This window comes from Cariama cristata, unplaced genomic scaffold (genome assembly GCF_000690535.1).
Source record: "Cariama cristata isolate BGI_N322 unplaced genomic scaffold, ASM69053v1 scaffold25065, whole genome shotgun sequence".
Lineage (NCBI taxonomy): Eukaryota > Metazoa > Chordata > Aves > Cariamiformes > Cariamidae > Cariama > Cariama cristata.
In genome coordinates this window covers 3715-22142 of record NW_009617298.1, presented here as the reverse complement: position 1 = coordinate 22142, position 18428 = coordinate 3715, and the positions used below count along the sequence as shown (strand labels likewise).

At 34.7% G+C, this 18428-nt stretch overlaps 1 protein-coding gene across 1 annotated transcript in view; it reads right to left on the bottom strand.

The window, feature by feature from the left end:
• Window positions 1-141: 141 nt before the first annotated feature.
• LOC104161905 (deuterosome protein 1-like) overlaps window positions 142-18428 on the bottom strand; it is a gene marked incomplete at its 3' end in the record, with an annotated part of 20618 nt that continues 2331 nt past the window's right edge. Inside the window, exons 2-6 of the mRNA XM_009700487.1 lie at window positions 12609-12780; window positions 11164-11259; window positions 5632-5766; window positions 2512-2625; window positions 142-354 (exon numbers count right to left, since the gene is read on the bottom strand). Of these exons, the coding sequence (XP_009698789.1) occupies window positions 142-354; window positions 2512-2625; window positions 5632-5766; window positions 11164-11259; window positions 12609-12780 (730 nt within the window). The remainder of the gene's footprint in view (window positions 355-2511; window positions 2626-5631; window positions 5767-11163; window positions 11260-12608; window positions 12781-18428) is intronic.

Here is an 18428-nt window from a genome sequence, read left to right as displayed (position 1 = left end):
ATTCTTCATTCCTGCAAAGAATATACCTAATGTACAGATCTTTTATACAGGCACCTCAGTACAACTTTTTAAAGTATACTCTTAAGTAATTAATTCTCCAACATTAATTCCACAGTCATCATGAAAAAGAAAAACTATTACCTGGCAGTGGTTTTGGTACATTTTTAGATCCTTCCGGAGTTTCAGATTTTCCTCTTCTAGTTTATTCTTGTTTATTGCTATTTCATTCACAGTTGCCTTTAGCTTTTCAATAATCAACTCATCCTTTTCACTTTCAGACTGGCCATAGGTAATTACCTCTTCTTGGTTTTGTTTCTTATTGCTTATATGGAATTGATAATTCTGGGTCTGCATCTATAAAACAAGAAAATATTTTAAAATCAATTCAATAATTGTATGTCAATTGCTAGGACAAAACTGTTACTACTAAAATCATAAAGGTATTTCCATCTTCACCAGGATTTGCTTAGAAAAGATGGCACAATTGGAACAGTTTGCATTACTTCTCTAAAGGTTACTTCCTTTTTCAGCTCCTTTTCCTCAGTAGAAAAAAATGTTTCAGAAACTTTCAAGGGCACAGAATTTTTTCAAGGATTTTTCTCCTCTGCTGTGTATCTCCCTAGCACTTAATTAGCCTCAAAAGTGAAAAAGGTGGTTATGATGACCTACTCAAAGCAGTTACCTATAAAAATAATTTGAAAGAAATGTTCTTCTTTGATTCATTGAACTCAGTAGGAGTTGTGTGTGTGTGTGCCTCAGGACAGACATTAACCTTTGACTAGAGGGCTAGCATTACATACTTCATGTATAAACAGCTCAGTTACTAGAGGAACTGTACTTCGGTATCATTATCCTTAAACTTGGGGAAGACTCATTTGTACATTCTGCAGAGTCCCACACTCCATTCAGTTTCTTGTACTAATTAAAATCATAAATCCAAAACTTCAGAAAATTGGTATGGCCAGTATTTGTGAATTCACAGGCATCATGAAGAAGCATAATTACTATGGTAACTGTTTTTGCTGTTAAAAAAACTATCCACATGGATCCCTCTACTGGGAAATTAACAAGCAGCAGTAATCTTTCAGGAGACTGAGAATTAGCAGAAAAATGGCAACAAAATATAACCTGGAAACCATATATCATGTGCAGAGATCAAGTTGAGGTCACCTTGACATCTAAGTTATGGAGTCTGACATACCAAAACGTCAAAGCATCCTGTGAAAAATATAGTGCAAGATTCCAACTAGAAATCAAGGACCTCACAAAAGAGGAATTTGAGGCAAAGACACAGGACCAGTTAATGTTTTTGAAATAGTTAAGGAGTAACAGTCCATCAGACTTCTATTTAATAACTTCTATTTAATAAATTAGTCGGTGTTATGTTACAGTTGTGAAGAAAATTGTCTTCAAAGAAAGTTCACTGATGGCAGTGGAAGCCTCAACAGAAAAATGTGAATGATCACCTTAAGTACTGTATTTTGACTTGTCTAACTGTATAATCAACACATCTGCATGGAAGTTCAATAGTTGCAATATAATGCTTTCAGCATCTAAACCCAAAACTTAACTGTTATCCTTGGAAATGCTGGATATGAGTAAAGAGTCTCACAGGAATTGTTATGAAAATGTTTCGCTAGATTAAGATCCAGTGAGCTTAGTAACAGTGGAAAAGGGGATTACCAGTCAGCAACATAATTGGCTTCCTCTTACTTAATTTTTGAGCTGTCTTGTGGTCCAGTTAATTTTTAAGTTATTTTCTAATTTTTTCTAGACCAGGTTAGGTCATCAAGACATCATTAAATCAATATTTTGATCTGGATTGGAATGAATTAAAAAAAATAAAAATATGCTAGATCAATAGGCTTAATAAAGAAAGTAATAAGCAAATTGGCAAGTAAAAAAGAATAACAAAGTCAGCCAAGGACTGAATGGTAACTTGAAAGCTGAAAAATATGATAAAAAAGGATAAGTGATCCAACAAACAACTCCAGGTGTGATTCTGGAGTAGCATATAGAAACTCATTTTTCTGCGTAAATTATAATGATGTATATTTATGATCTTCAAAAAAATGAGAGCTATCTTAGATTTGAGAGAACTTTATATTTGAGTCAACATAGTAATGGCATCTACTACTTACTTGGTAAGATACTTTTCAATAACTTCTCATCGCAATTAATTGCGTATTAGTAAATAGCATAGAATTATCTCCACAGTATATGTAAAAAGTAAAAAGTTTTTTTTAATCAGAAATGTTGTAATTTTCATCATGATACTTATTCATTTTCTCATTTTCATGAGAAAAATGAATTAAAATAACTGTATGTATCATTAGATCTTTCAGTATGGGTCTGCCTGACCTAAAGCAATGTATTCACTACCAATATATCCATGTATTGTCAGATTCACTATAAGCTTAGTGCTGTTCAGATTTTTTAAATTAAGTTTAAATAACTCTAGCTGAGGTAACAGCTCATTTTCTTCACAAAGCAGGAAGGTAGGCATTTTACCTGAAAAAAATTACATTTCTCGGGCAATAATTTTTGTTGAGCATCTAAATAAATGAGATCATTTTGGCAGATTGTCCCCTTCTTATCCCATTCTCTTGATTTTGCCTTAAATTCCTGAAAGACAGCAAAACAAGGCTAGTAAACACAGGGAAAATAACTTTTTTCCTTTATCTAAATAACTTTGTTATTAAAAAACTAAGAAAAATCTAGGCTTTTAATTAATACGTAATCTTTTCATAATTTTGGAATGAAGAAAAAAAGAACAATTATATAATCCAGCCATCCAGTCATCCCAACCAGAAAAAATCCAGTCTTAAGGGCTGTTAATCTGAAAAAAATGGGTTGTAAGCATAATCATTGAATAAAAATAACAAAATATTTTAAAATACTTCCATTGCTGTAAATCTTAGAGCTATGACTATAATACACCTATTTTATTGGAGGGTAGATCCTGTGACTCTAAAGCTATAACAGTGTCAAGCAGAGTAATCAGCAGGGAATCATACCCTTAATATTCAGACCAATGTTTTGAGAGCTTGCTTTTTTCTTTTTTCTTTTTTTTTTTTTTTGAACAAATGGGACAGCAGCTACTGTGAATAAATTTTACTTCTTGCTCTCTTTACAATTGCTGCTTCTGGTTCAGAGTTCACCTAGTTTAAACAGAAACTTGTTTAACAAATTCTATTATATCAGATTTATCTAATACTGTTGTTGTATTTGCACTTATATTCCTATTTATAGTGTATTTGAATTTGCTTTTAAATCATACCAGATCTTATATGTTCACAACTAGACTTTAAAGACAGTATCCTATAAAATAAGTAGAATTCCAGTTACTAGAGCTGTTGCTCTTTTAGTTTGAAGAATTAGCAAAATAACAGTATACTGTTTTATACAGTGAAAACTATAATACTTATAAGCTGTTATGAGAACTTCCTTTTTCACAAGGGAAATGTTGGTTCCAAAAAGATAGGTGATTTTTTATAATTAGCCTAAACTGGTGTATTCCCTAAATTTAAAAAAATAAGGTTTTATTTTCTACTGAAACAAAATTGAATGCTTTCCAACCTAGATTAATACACATCTTCTCTTATAGCTTTCCTAATATCTGCCTTGGCATTTTAAACCAATAAACATCTTCCCATTTTACAAAATGTGATACAAATGGAGTTTCAGACTACTTAATGAGGACTGCAGGTTCAAGGCCTTACTAAAGCACTGCTGAACTTAGTAGATTTTCAACATGGTAATTATTTCCTGAATACTAGAATTTGCTGAATATATTCCAAGCACTCATTTTTCATACTGCATAATTAATCAAATTATAGCATTGTGTTACATTATTTTCACATTTTAATCTTGAATAAGGTTGTTCTCAAATTAGCTGGATCAGATAGTTTCACAGTAGTGATATATTTAGTCAATGATAGATGTATAATGCATCTATTATTCTTGTAGTAGCAGATGTTGGCAGCTATGCTGCAGTCCAAAGTGTAGTAGCTTTTCTGATGGTAGGGACTCTTCCATGTGGAAGAGACAGTAACATTATGTAGAGCTAGAATGTGTCTAGGATGTGTTGTGTTATGCGGGTGCAGGCACCTGAAGTTAGCAGAAGTTAGTCCTATATCTTACAGAATAATATTGAGGATAGGCAAGTCCAAAATAAAGGTCCTAAAACCCTGCTTAATTGCAGCTTAAGTGTGGAAATACTTAAAATCTACTAGATCTTATTTTTTTGATTGTAAAGTTCTCAAAGTGTCTAAATCATCTAAATAATATATCTACATAAATCTACATCACAAGCCTGTAAGTTTTCACAATGCTTAGCAGCTAGGCAACTAGCTCACACTTTCAACTGGTATTCCTCTGCTTACTTTCCCTAGAGGACCCAGTTTAGTAAACGCTTGAAGCACACACTGCTTTATTATGCTCTTTACAAATGGTGGCCAGAGAAAATGTAAATTTTTTTTGTGATCCTCCTATGCTTCATCAGACTAGTGGTTAGACTGTTCTCCCTGTATGTGCAAGATTCAGTTTAATAATCTTCTTTCCAGACAGAATCTGAACCAGAATCTTCCCATGTTAGTTTTCTACCTAACAAACTAATGTTATTTTTCAACAGGATCTGGAATTCTTCCTTTTGAAGTCATTTCACTTTGCACAGGATACCAGCAAATTTATTGGATAAGTAAAAAAGAAGCAGCAAAAATTAGCACAGCTAGAGATTACGTCGCTCAGTTATAAGAAATAAGACTGGATATCAGTTTCTGCAGCAGCGAATGTAGCCAGAAGAGTATTTGGGGAGAAGCCACCACTTGGACGCACGCTCTCTGTATGCCAGTTCTCTGTGCTGGCTAACCCTCCTGGTGGCTCAATAAATATTGGATTATTCCACAGATCATACTAACTCTGAGAAGTTAAGGCCAGGAATTATGATTAGAAAACAGTATCTTCCTGTATCCAAGAATAAGTCAGCTAAAATCCCTTCTGTGTTCAGAGGGATAGCGAATATGACCGAATCCTGTCCTCAACATCTCATATTATCTAGTCCCCAACTCAGTATGCTGGATTCTGTGGAATGTATTTTTAAGTGCCTAGTGCTTCCTCCTGCAGTTACCTAGGGAAACCAGGCACTGAGGTCAAGGCTGTGGATTGCCTCAGGCACATAGGTGCTGACAAGAGATGTGTGTAACAAGCAGTTTTCCAATCCTAAATCCTTTTTCTGTCTAGCCCTACAAGGTCAAAGTTGTCCTCAGGTCTATAAAACTTGAATTAATGGTAGGTATTATGTGACAGTATCCTGCATATGTAAAAGGTCTCATGCCTCAAGAGATTATATTATCCAGTACACATATATTAATCAGGAAAAAAGTAATATTTATTTATAGTTACACTTATGAAGAAAATTACCTATATTAACTCATAAAACTACCAAAAAACCTAATAAAACTTGGATAAAATAATATTAAGACCTGAATATTAAACTATGCACCTTTTTTTGCTAGAACAAGAAAATCACATAATTTTTGTAGAATTATCAGAAAATTAAAGTTTACAACTGTAAACCACAAATTAGTTCTAAAGGCATATTAAAATTAGAATATAATAACATATTCTTACCTCCGATTTCTTGTATAAATTGCTCAGTTCAGATGGTGTCTCTAGACTTTCCTCACATTTTTCTCTACTTTCAACCTTTTTTTGTTTTAACTGATGTGACTGTAGCTTTTCATAACTATGTGTCAACTTTGAAAACTAAAAATGAAAGCAGAGTTGAATATACAGAATCTATCAAAGATGATCACGTGCCCAAAATTTTCTTTAAACTAGAATCGCCAACTGCAGCTTCAGCATTCTAAATATTTAACCAACGTAACAAAGAATCAATTAATAAAGTTGATTTATTAGAGATGAACAAGACTAAGCTGTCATATAAATGGTAACTAACTGTTCGAACAGGTTCATTTGACAGCTACAAGTTCTTTATGGCACTGTTACCCATAGTGTCATTTCCTCTACAATGTTTATATGAAATGTTCTATACTTGTTTACTGCCATCTTGTGTTGACATTTTTAAAGAGTGCTTCACTAGCCAGAATGAGGGATTATCATTAACGTGTTTTAAACTTGCATGGTTCTTTCTAATCATGAAAATTGTTGGAATGTTGTGTATGTGAAGATTGCATTTTTCTGGAATAATTAAGTACCAAAGAGTGTCTCTGAGAATTAGACCCTAAACACTGTTCTGTATATTGATCTTACCACGAAAGCATGGCTTAGGAGTCAGAGGCAAAGGAGTCAGAAGCAGAGAAGGGAAGATACCTGTAGAAGTACCAGTTGCTTCAAAAAAATGACCGTTCTGATCAACAGTTAGCTGTACTACACAAGCAAAGGGGCTAGTGGCTGTTAACAGGTTTGATACAGCAAACTGACACTGTCCGGTAGAGATATGTAGATCTGATTTTGGAAAAAAAAGGAAAACCAGGATATTGACAAAGGAAACACTAAAAATATGGTCTTGAGGGAAGATGAGCAAAAGAACTTTGCGAAGAATGTTGAGTAGAGAAGAAGCTTACAACTATGAATACTGATCATGTCTCTTGTTCTTTTGTTCCTTTAAATTCAGGTATATATTATATGACTTTAAAAATTCTGACTCTAACATAAAGTTCTTTGTCTAACTAAACAAAATCCATAAAATGTCATGTTTTTGTTAACTGCTCAAGTGAACTACTGTCTGGAAAAGAAATTACTTCCAAGGAAGTAATTGGAAATGGAATTGAATTCTATTGAACCAACCTAGAACGAGCAATTGAGGTGTACAGATAACAAACATGGCCAAAGAAGTCCAGAAAAGATGCAGAACAGAAACTGGAGTTAAAAAAACATCTGGAAACTTCCTAAAGACATTTGAGATGATTTTGGGGATTCATAATATGGAACACCAAAAAAGAATTGAAAAGATGACCAGAAGATAGATTGTCCTAGACTAGAAAGTTTCATGAAATGGGGAGGTCCAGGGGTAGATTTGACCAACTTCGAATTTCTGAATAGAAATCCTGTAACATGGACTTACAGAGTGGAGGTATCACCTTCAAAACAAAATCAAAAGTCTCGCAGAGAAGCTGCCTGTATTTGAAATTGACCTTGCCAAAGAACAGTTGAGATAAAATATTTAAAATGGGTCAGAGTATCCAGGCTCAAGCAACACGAAACTCAACATCTTTGGATAAAAATATATCCTTTTTCAAATAACAGGAGTTTTGCTCTTGAAAATATTATGGCATATGTGAACTGCCTAGGAAGAGCCAAATCAGATGAAGACAGGTGTTAGACTGTTCATGCTAAAAAGGCTAGGAAATTCAGGATCCAACACTTCAGCAAATCAGTCTAAAATTGACCAGAATGGCCAAAATGAGAAGACTTAGTTTGAGTATTGGATTTATTTAATGAATTTAATTTCAGACAGATTAAAGTGTGGATGTTATCACAACTGGAAACTAGATTAAAAGTCAAGAATCCTTGCATTTAATGCTAGATATTTACTTTTAAAATAATGTCCCAGTTGTTCTATTTGCATGTCGTACAAGTGAACAAACAAACAAAAAAGATGAGGCATTTTAGTGAGTTCTGTGGTAGAATTCATCTAAGTTCAGATTTCTGAAAGTTAGACATCCAAGCCTGAGCTACTCTGCATTAGAAAAAGCTGCCTCTGAATGCTTAGTCATTTCAGCTATCTTAAATTCTTGTCATACACTGACATGAATTATATTCTAGGGGTGTCCATTTCCCTCCATTGATTCTAAAGGGAGCCTGAGGTAGTTCAGACGTAGCCATCTAGCTGTTAAAAGTCTAAGTGAGGCAATTAGTTGCTGAAGTGCTTAGAGCAAGAACGGATTCTTGTTCTTTTGCTGAGGGACTTCTGTCATTTTGAAAATGAGAATAACTACTGAACATTAATACAGAAAAATAATGAAAGAAAAAAGTAATGAAGATGAACCCCTAAAGTTTTTGCTATTTAATTATGACAAAATGTTGTACGTTTGAATAAGTGCAGCAGCGTGGCCTAAGAGTTTCAGGTTACATATCAGGAATTATTTCCCTAGTACAAGAAAAATACAGGTTTTACTGCATTCAACAGGCACACAATCAATTCAGTGGGAATGTTGCTCATTGAACAGCTGCTTTTATCAGTAGCAAGGGTAAAAAGCATGGAGGACCACAGAAGCAGTATATCAGAGAGAAATTTGTACTGAGTAGCCTAGCACTCTGAGAGCTAGAAAAAGTGATCCTTTCTATTTCTGCCAAGATTAGGAAGGAACAAAAATTGTGAGGGATTTTAAGAATACATCTGCAGAGAAAGATACAATGCTGCTGGTAAATAGTAACACACCATTTGTGCAAAACTAAATTGTAGCTCTTAGGATTATACAGTGTAGAAGGAGGTATAACTTTCAAGTGAGGATAAGAAGCAAAAGAAGGGAGACAAAGGAGATAATGCAAAGATTAATATTGTCAGGGAAGCTCTGTATTTTAGATATGAGTTTGTGCAGGTGAGAATTGGGGACATTAGAGTAATTCTATTGTAGACACTGCAGCACTATAATTTAAGAAAGAAACTCAGTAAGGATGTGGTGAAAGCTAGAGAAGCAGAGTGGGATAGTCCTACTGTCTAGCATAGATGCTTGGAATTGTTCTAACATGCAAACTTTCGGTTTATCACGCTGACAATCTAGGCAGTCTCCTAACTTAGGCACTTAACAGTTTACTTCTTTAGTCAATGTGTACTGGATGGATATTTCAGGAACAAATACAGTTTGGTGAAAGGAGAGGAATGGGAATCGAAAAATCAAATGCAAATGGCATCAGTGCTGGAGCCTTTGGTAAAATAAATAGGATGACTGAGAAAGAAGGAAATGTTTGGAGGCATAGACTGGGAAATTGTTGTATATTCTTAAGAGCTAGAAAACCAAACTTCTTGCATAAAGACAAAAGAAGAAGCAATCAGGAAACTCAGAGAAAGGTTAGGTGGTCTGAGTGGTAACTAAAAAGGAGAATCTTGGCAAGAAGTACAACCAGGTTTACAGAGAGAAGCTTTGTAGGTTAGGACATGTCAGATTCTTTAAAAAACACAAAGAGAAAATAGATTGTATTTGCCTATGAAAGGACTTGTAGGGTAATTAATAATTTAAAAATCAAAATCTTTATGAGAAATGATGTGGAGTTTCAACTTCAGAAAGTTCAGTTTCAGTGAAGATCTTAGCAACAATATGTAACATAAACTGAGTAATTTTTAGGATGTGATTAAAAAAAATTTAAGAAGTGAAAAATATTGCAGCAAATGTGAAAAAGGATGAGAAAAGAGAGATCTGCTGTGTTTTGAGGGATAGTTCTGCATTGCTAAAGGTATCTTACAACTTAGATGTAAAAAGTCACACCATTTTTCAATGTATGATGTTTATCTTCTCAATAATTGTGCTAAGATGTTGTTTCTTTTTCTGTAATTTCTGTAAATTATAAAATAGCTTTTGTTTCTAGCTACTTTCCCAAATGATTAAAAGTGTTAATTACATAACAACCAAAACATTCTCTGGTTACTCACAGAACTGTTTGCCAAATTGATTTCCATATATAAAAGAAAAAACAAATTAAAGACAACATAACCTTAAAAATCAGTTATACATTTATTTGTTTGATGGATTTCAGTGGTAAATGTTATTACCTCTAAATGAAAATAATGATATCCAATTTATGCAATCCAAGATGATTCTATGATAGGTGTGATTATTGGAAATTTTTAATTATAACAGTAAATCTCTGGTAGGAGAATCTAGTGAAGGAAACAGCAGAATAGTGGGAAAAACAATGCAGAATTGTGTATGTTAACTTGTTAAAATCTGAGAAGTAGAATAGGCTGAAGTTCGCTAAGAATTTAGATTCATGACTAAAGTGGAAAATAATGAAGAAACAAAAATACAGGCACAAAGCAAACACAGTCAAAAAGAATCATAGAATCACAGAACCATAGAATTATTTGGGATGGAAGGAACCTTTAAAGATCATCTATTGCAACCCCTCTGCTGTGGGCAGGGACACCTTCCACCAGACCAGGTTGCTCAAAGCCCCATCCAACCTGGCCTTGAACACTTCCGGGGAGGGGGCAGCCACAACTTCACTGGGCAACCTGTGTCAGTGCCTCATCACCCTCATAAAAAAATAAATTTCTTTCTTATGTCCAATCTAAATCTGCTCTCTTTCAGTTTAAAACCCTTGCCTCTTCTTTTATCATTACAGGTCTTGGTAAAAAGTCTTTCTCCATCTTTCTTACAAGCCATCCTTAAGTACTGAAAGGCCACAATAAGATGTCCCCAGAGCCTTCTCTTCTGCAGGCTGAACAACCCCAACTCTCTCAGCCTTTCTTCATAGCGGAGGTGTTCCATCCCTCTGATAATTTTTGTGGCCCTCCTCTGGATCGGCTCCAACAGGTCCATGTCTTTCCTGTGCTGATGACCCCAGAGCTGAAGGCAGTACTGCAGGGGGGGGTCTCACCAGAGCAGAGTGGAGGGGGCGAATTATCTCCCTCGACCTGCTGGCCATGTTTCTTTTTATGCAGCCCAGGATACGACTGGCTTTCTGGGCTGCAAGTGCACTCTGAAATAATTAAAGCCAAAACAAATTCCCAATGTCAATGATCTAGGTTACTCTAGTTTTGATACTATGTTCCCTTATGGAAAGCTATCAGACCACTTTAATCATCCCTGTAAATCAGGCAAACTAAAACCAGAAAAATTTATAGCAGAGACATGATGAGAACAGTTTAAGTCTTAAAATTTCTAATGTGCATCATAGTCTTATTAGCATGAATCTAATTATCTATTTTATTCATTCACCAAGGTTTTAGTTTGTTAGTCCAAAGTCAGGAAATCAAGTATCTGTCTTCATAACACATTACAAACACATCAAAATCCATCCAAAGAGTTTGGACCTGTCAGTACAGAAATGGTAATGAAGCCTGGTAGGAAGCTGTGGTCATCATCATTTGTATGACATGATTCATCTTTCCCACATCCATAAAGGTACATCTATACCATTAGGCATATATAAGCTTTTTATACTGCAATCATAAAATAATGAAACTGACATTCTTCTTACCTGAGCTTTCAGTGCTTGAAGCTGAGTTTCATAATTCTGAGCCATTTCATATTTAGTTTTCTGTAAGTCTTCCAGTTTCTGTCGAAGTAGTCCCACCTAGAGTTGGAATAAGCATTTTGATTTACCTTTTCTGAAGTGTTCCAAAATATATTATTTTTGGAATAGTCATTTGAAAGTTTGAAAGAAGACCATTGCTTAAAAGATAATTATTAAAAATATATATTTATTCAGTAACTTAATAATAAAACTGGATACCACAAATCCAGATTGTGTCAACATCGTTAGGGATTTTATAGTAAAAAATCTCATTGTATGCTTATGTTATGATGTAACGATAATACTGCACGAATCTGTCATTAAAGACCATTTAATGAAAGCATTTCTGACGCAACTATATGAATGAACTTCTGTGCCCAGTTGTGAAAATTTTGCTTGAATGTCTTACATAATCATATAAATGACTTGCAATTACTTATGTACAAATTATCAGGAGCCACTGTAGACTCATTTCAGCTCCCTAAGCACACTGCCGTTTGAGATATCTTGAATTATCTGAATTTCACAGAGATCTGAGAAATATGACAAAGAGCATACATGACACCTATGTTTTTCTGGAGGGGCAGCTGGAACCTAGGTAGAATATGCTAAAATATTTCAGATAACATCTCTGTACAGGCAAATCAATTGATGCTTTAAATATTGGTTAGCTGAATTATTCTCCTGGCTCCTCTGACTGCAATGACTAAAGGCAAGTTCCTAATTGCTTATTACAGAGTTATTTCATTTTCAAAACTCCCACTGGCAGTTTAGACACCTAGCTCACCCAAGGATGCCCGTGTGTAAGCATCTAAGTTCAGACGTCTTGAACTAGAAGTGAATGCTGTGCTAGGATTTACTTCTGAATGAATATTCAGCAGACAAGACTGTGAAGTACGGACAACTTCAGGTACACTGGAGCTTTCAGTTTGATAAGAAGTCTAAGTGGTAATACAATACGAATCTTCACTACTACTAATAAAATTATCACACAAAGAGAGTATGTCATGTAAAATGATAAAAATCAGGTATAAACAGGAATTACAAAGACTTAATTTTGTGAAACTTTTTGAACTGTACATTTCCATTTAAAATTTTTGATGAAACTGGAAGTGTTGGCGTTTAGAAAAAACATCAAATCATCTTTTTACAGCTAAACTGAGAATATTTGATTTAGACTTTAGGGAAATAGAAGTAATATGAGACTTCCAATGACATTTTTACAATCACTTTTCAGAACTGAAGCACACTTTAAAACAAAACACTAAGGATAATTAGTGACCTTTAAAAGATGTTTGGTATTTTTACATGATAGAACAAACAGGTCATCTTATAGAGCATTTAGAGCATACTATTAACTAACTACCAGAATAAATACTTTCTTTATAGAACGTGATATTCTTAAATACCTCTTGACCTTTTTGATCCAGTTTGCTTTGGGCACTTGCTAATTCTTGATCCTGGATATCCATCTTTGCTTCTAAAGCTTTCATCTTCCTTTCACATTCCAGTTTCTTGCTGTTTACCATGATGTCAATTTGATGCACTAATTCCTGAAGTTCAGCTTCACATGAAGAAGCTCTAATAATATAAAAAAGATATTTATTTTTTCAAATAAAGAATAAGGGAGAAAACAAATTTTTATTTACATTGCTAAGATTTTATTTTAATTCTGATGGAAATAACCACTTTTCAACATCAGAAAGAAAGAAATGGGAAAGCTAAATGATGCCTTCAAATGTAGGTGGAATCTCACTTCACCTATCTTAAGTCTTCCTGAAGTCAAAATCAGAGTATTTAGCATATTCAGGACTATTTGCCTAGCTTAAATGCTGTTTGATATTCTCTCACTCTTTCAGGGATGAACTGTCAAATAAGCATAAGTTGAGTTGAAAGTATCCAGGCCCAAACCTCAATGGACAAGAGTAGGAGAAGTTGAATATTAAGTTGCTTATGGGCACAGGACTTCGCACTAGGGGTACATATTGATGAAAGCAGAGTTTGTTGGAGGAAGTTATTCAACAGCTGGCATGAAAGCGAGCCACAATTCTTAATTGCTTGTTCAACTTTTACGCTCTGTTTTCTCATTCCATTTGTGGAAAATGACTTAAATAACAAGGTGACTTGTATAATAATAATAAGTTTTTATTCCACTAGGAAGCACAGAATTGAGTGCATTTTGAAAAAGAACTTGTCTTTGGGGGACCGTGTGGTGGATTTCATAGAGATTTGTACAATATCTGCAACATAAACATTAGATATTTTCCCAAACTTCTGAGGTTAAATTTGGAATACATCCCTTACACCTCAACTTCATTGTCAGTAATAGACAATGATTTACATCGTTACTTTAGGAATATGATGTGTCCTAAGTAACAAAATAACGGTATATGGTTAATTTATGGTGTATTAGACGGGCCGACAGAAACTGAAAGCAAAGTTGCCCTTTCAGTTGCCCTTTTATACTGTCCCTTATATAGGAGCAACATATTAATTTAAAAAAAATGAAACTTTGTCTGGACAGTGTCAAACAATGTTGAAATCAGCTGATATATACCATTTAGCAGATATATACGAAGTATCTGAACTTGAGTATGGAGATTTCTTTATTCCATATCCATCCTAACTTTATATATGATGATTTTACGAATATATTAAAAAATATATAGATTATAGAAAATTTGGCTCTGGATAATTTTATACGCAAGAAATTGCATAATACTTTAAACACTCTAAAACTTTTTATTTGTAGAAATGTCTATTTCATATCAAAATTATAAAGTCCTTCAAGGGTATATGAGATTTTTTTCCTGAAGTATTTTTCACAGTTTATTGCCCAGTTACCTTCCATTGTTTTATGAACTGCTAGCTTCTCTCAATCTGTAAATCTACAGCTGGCATTTCAGATTTGCAACGATTTATTTAAATTCAGAATCTTTCTAGAACTCATAGATCTGTTCAACTTCCAGTGAAAATTGTAGTTAGAAAAAAATTTTATAATCAAATAAAACTGTTTACTGAAATGCTCCTGAACCTTTTATTTTCCTGACTTACTGCTTCTTATCCACTTAACCTAGGATTCTAGAGTTTGGGAAAAAGATAAAGGAGACAATGTACACTTCTGCCTAATTCCTCTCCGTAAAATAAAGAAGGGGAATTTTATTCCATTAACATTCAGAGCTGCCTTTGGACTGTTACAAAGAAGACTTAGCTATTGAACAAATTGCTTAACTATGTATATGAGCCCATAAATTTTCTATAAAACTTAATTTTCATCAAGTCATATGGAAAAAAAATCAGCCTATTTTCTATCACTATGATTAATTACACATCGCCAAAAAACATCTGTTCATTGTCAATCCTTAAAGACTTCAATTTATTCTTAGTTTACTTAAATTGAAATACTAGATCAGAATTGAGATACTAGTTCAGATGGTATTTTTATAAAAGCCTTTAGCAGACCTACCACTGTAATACTTGCTTCATGTCATTTATTGAAATAAATTATTTTTATCAACTTCATTTGTTTTTTGAAAATAACACAACTTCTAATCACTTTCAGCATGTTCAGAGCTCATAGGATGTTGGATATAGACATTTTTATACTAAGTACAAAAAGAGGCACGTATCTCACTGGAGTGAAAGAAAACCTTTCACTGACTGTTTTTAGCCAGTGGAATGATGCACTGAATTTTTAAACTTTAGAGGAGTAGCATCTCTTCCGTTTCACTTTCTGTAAACATTTACTTTCTGCACAATTTTTTTAGTGGCATCTGTTCTCTGCATATCCTGTTCTCACATGAGTTAACTGTTGACAAACTTTTCAACTTCTTTTCCACTTCTCTTTTAGAACTTTTTAAATACCTTTCTTGTTTCCTGTTCTAGTTGTAATTGCTTTACTTTTTTTTTTCCTGAATAAGAGATTCTATTTATAAATTACTCTAACATACAGCTTTATTACTTTCTTTAGAAGACATACTTTTATTTTATCTTTATCATATATTGGAATCTATTGAAATTTGTCATCTTTAGTTGTTGCAATCAAATCTTGGCCATGAAAAAAAATTCTTATTAAAAATCTTCAAACTACTCTCTTCAATGCTATAATCTGATCTTTGTGAAAATTTCCACAGTTTTCCCTCTGTAACAATTTACATAGCAGTGCATCCAATTACTGCCATATCTAAATGAAGGTAGAAATAAAACCGATGTTATTTCTCCACTGCCGACTCTCTCTCCCTTATCTCAACCAGTAATACTGTTAGTAAACTGTTAGTGGTACACCTGCTTTCTCTTCACTTTTTTCATCTGTCATAGTGACTATTCATTGTACAACTGAGGTTTAATCTGCATTTCATTTCCATTTCCTCATACTGCTGCATAATTTTCAAGTGTCTTCTTTGGTTTTTTTGGTTTTGATTAGAAGCCTGTATTGAATTTCCTGTCGATAAAACCAACAATTGTATTCTTTCATAGATCTGTTAACTATCCCTCCTGATATCTAAACTGATGCAAAAAATTTATTGTAAGCTATTACTTTTCATGATAATAAATTTAGCCTTCTTATAAACAAGTTTCTTCACTTAAAATAATCTAAGAATGCTGTGACATTGAGTTATGACATACTCCATTTTCCTTTTAATAATATTATTTATCTCACTGACATTTTCCGCAAAGTAAAAGTGATAGCCACTGGTTATAATTTAATTGGTTCTTTGGTTGATAAAAAATCAAAAGCTATGTATTCTCTTGACTGCTGATGGTACACACCCCTGTGTGCACCTCTGCGTGCACATAAAGTGCCTTTATGATCGCTAATCAGTTTGCAGTCATTCTGATATCTCTGTGGCATGACGGTTTGTTAAAATGAGCATAGCTATTTCCTTAAAATGAGCATAGCTGTTATTTTATGAAATAATTGCCATAGAGACAGTCACACAAAGACAAAAGATGGTGCAGCATCTGAATAATTTAGCAAGAACCTATGGAAGGGTTAATGATAAAAAGCACAGCAGTATGCCTGTAACTATTCCATCCTAGGAAGTGTTGGAGAGGATTTTAATACCCGAAATTAGCACAGAATGTCATTTTGTGTCACAAACATTACAATCTGGCATATGTTTTTGGGGGACATCGCAACCAAGTATGTGCCAAGCAATTAGGAACTCTACTTTAGCAGAACTGCACGTAACCAAACACAAACTGAGCCATGCGCTCAGAGGTAACATCCCTATTGCCAGTGAGCCTTCAACTGCTGAGCGTGCTGCCAGCACATTGCTGAAGAATGGTAAGCTAACTAACATGCTCCTCTACTGTAAATGACTGTGCAAACCGAGCCTTAATGTAAGCAGATGCTCTTACTCCTGGTAGTTGATACCACCATCTTGTGTGAATGCTAGCATGAAAATGCTTCCTTGCTTTCTGGTAATCTTTCACATCCCAGCTGTTCAGCCAGCTCTCCGAATGTCTGCCCTCCCAGTGCCCATGCAGACATACTGGAGTCCTCCATCTGTAGGCTGTGCTCTGGGTCGAGCACCGGTCCCACACACTCTGCGTTTCATATCCTGCACACTCAACTTCTGACTGCACTACACTAAAAAAAGAGTTCCTTAACACAGATATGTGTTTATTGCATCTCTCTTTTTTGGTGCTTGAATGGTGCATACCCCTTGTTTTGATAATTATTACAGGAAATTGGAGAAAATTTGTTAGATTTACAATATCATAATTAAAACATAACATGATTTTTTAAAGTAAAATTCCTTATATTTTTTTATATCGACAAATCCTTGAAACTTTAACATTATCAATGTTAAGCTTGGAAAGGCTTTTAAAATACACACATAAATCTTAATGGCTTTTTAATCTTAAAACTGTTAGCAATGCCATTTTCAAATGTAATATGAGTCATAGAATGATAATAACCAAAATGCAAGCAAGTAGTACACCATGATGTTCATACCGTGAAACAAAAATACCCCTCGTCCCAAGTGCCTGAAACTCATCTCAAATTAGCATTAATCACAGAATTACAGAATCACAGAATTGATTTGGTTGGAAGAGACCTCTGAGGTCATCAAGTCCAACCTTTGCCCTAACACCCCCATGTCAACTGGACCATGGCACTAAGTGCCGCCACCAGCCTTTTCTGAAACACCTCCAGGGATGTGGACTCCACCACCTCCCTGGGCAGCCCATTCCAATGCCTAACGACCCTTTCTGTGAAGAAAGGCCTCCTCATTTCTAGCCTAAACTTCCCCTGGCGCAGTTTGAGACTATGCCCTGATGCAGTAAACTTTGATTCCCTCTGGCTAGAATACAAAATGAGATTTTAAAAACAGAAGATGAAGCAATACTGCATCAGAACTACCTTTTCTTTGATACTGTTGTAAGGACCTGTGCCCTTGCAGCCTCATGTAATGTCAGGTGCCAACACTATAGTGAACCACCAGCAATGACTCAGGTATCTCATTTTAGCCTTCAGAAATAGGCACTTTCTTTATTGTGCGTCACATGGATCATCTAAATACTGTTATGCAAGTGCAAATGCAACCTCTAGCCTGGATCACCAGGTTACCCTTTCAGATCCACCATGGTTGACATCTTTTCCTGGTACGTTTCACCCGTCTCCTTCATATCAACCCGCACCAGTCAAGTTATGCAGCTGCTAGAAAATTTTCTCTCAACAGTTCTTGCATGCTTCTTGAACCTAGAACCACGAATATATAAAAGGTAGCTGTTGAGGGAAACCCCCCTTCTGAAACAGCTTCTCAGTCTATCTTCACCTTCTTTGTCTAATTCCTTACATAGGTCCTCTAGGTACACCTGCAGCTGAAAAAGGAAAGCTGTACCTGAACTTGTAGATTTCTGCTGCTGTTCTACTACCAGAGCTACTCTGTATCATGGCTGTGGTATTACAAACAGATCAGCATAAAGATGTATCTGGCAATTATCCCCACCTACTAGTACAGAGGTGCTACTAGCTGCTGTAACTATTATTTTAGTCCATTCACTGTTTGAAAAGAGTGCTAACTATCCCTCTCAGAATATCGCCAATCATATGGTATCACAATCATGAGAATTAATTTTGATCACTGCATGTAGAATGCAGAAAACTCTGGTACCTTTTGTTTAATATGCCATCAAGTAAACAAACCCACAGAGAACAAGTTTTCCCGTAAAGCAAAGAAGTATGCATATGGTTTTTTACTCATATGAATTCAGCATTC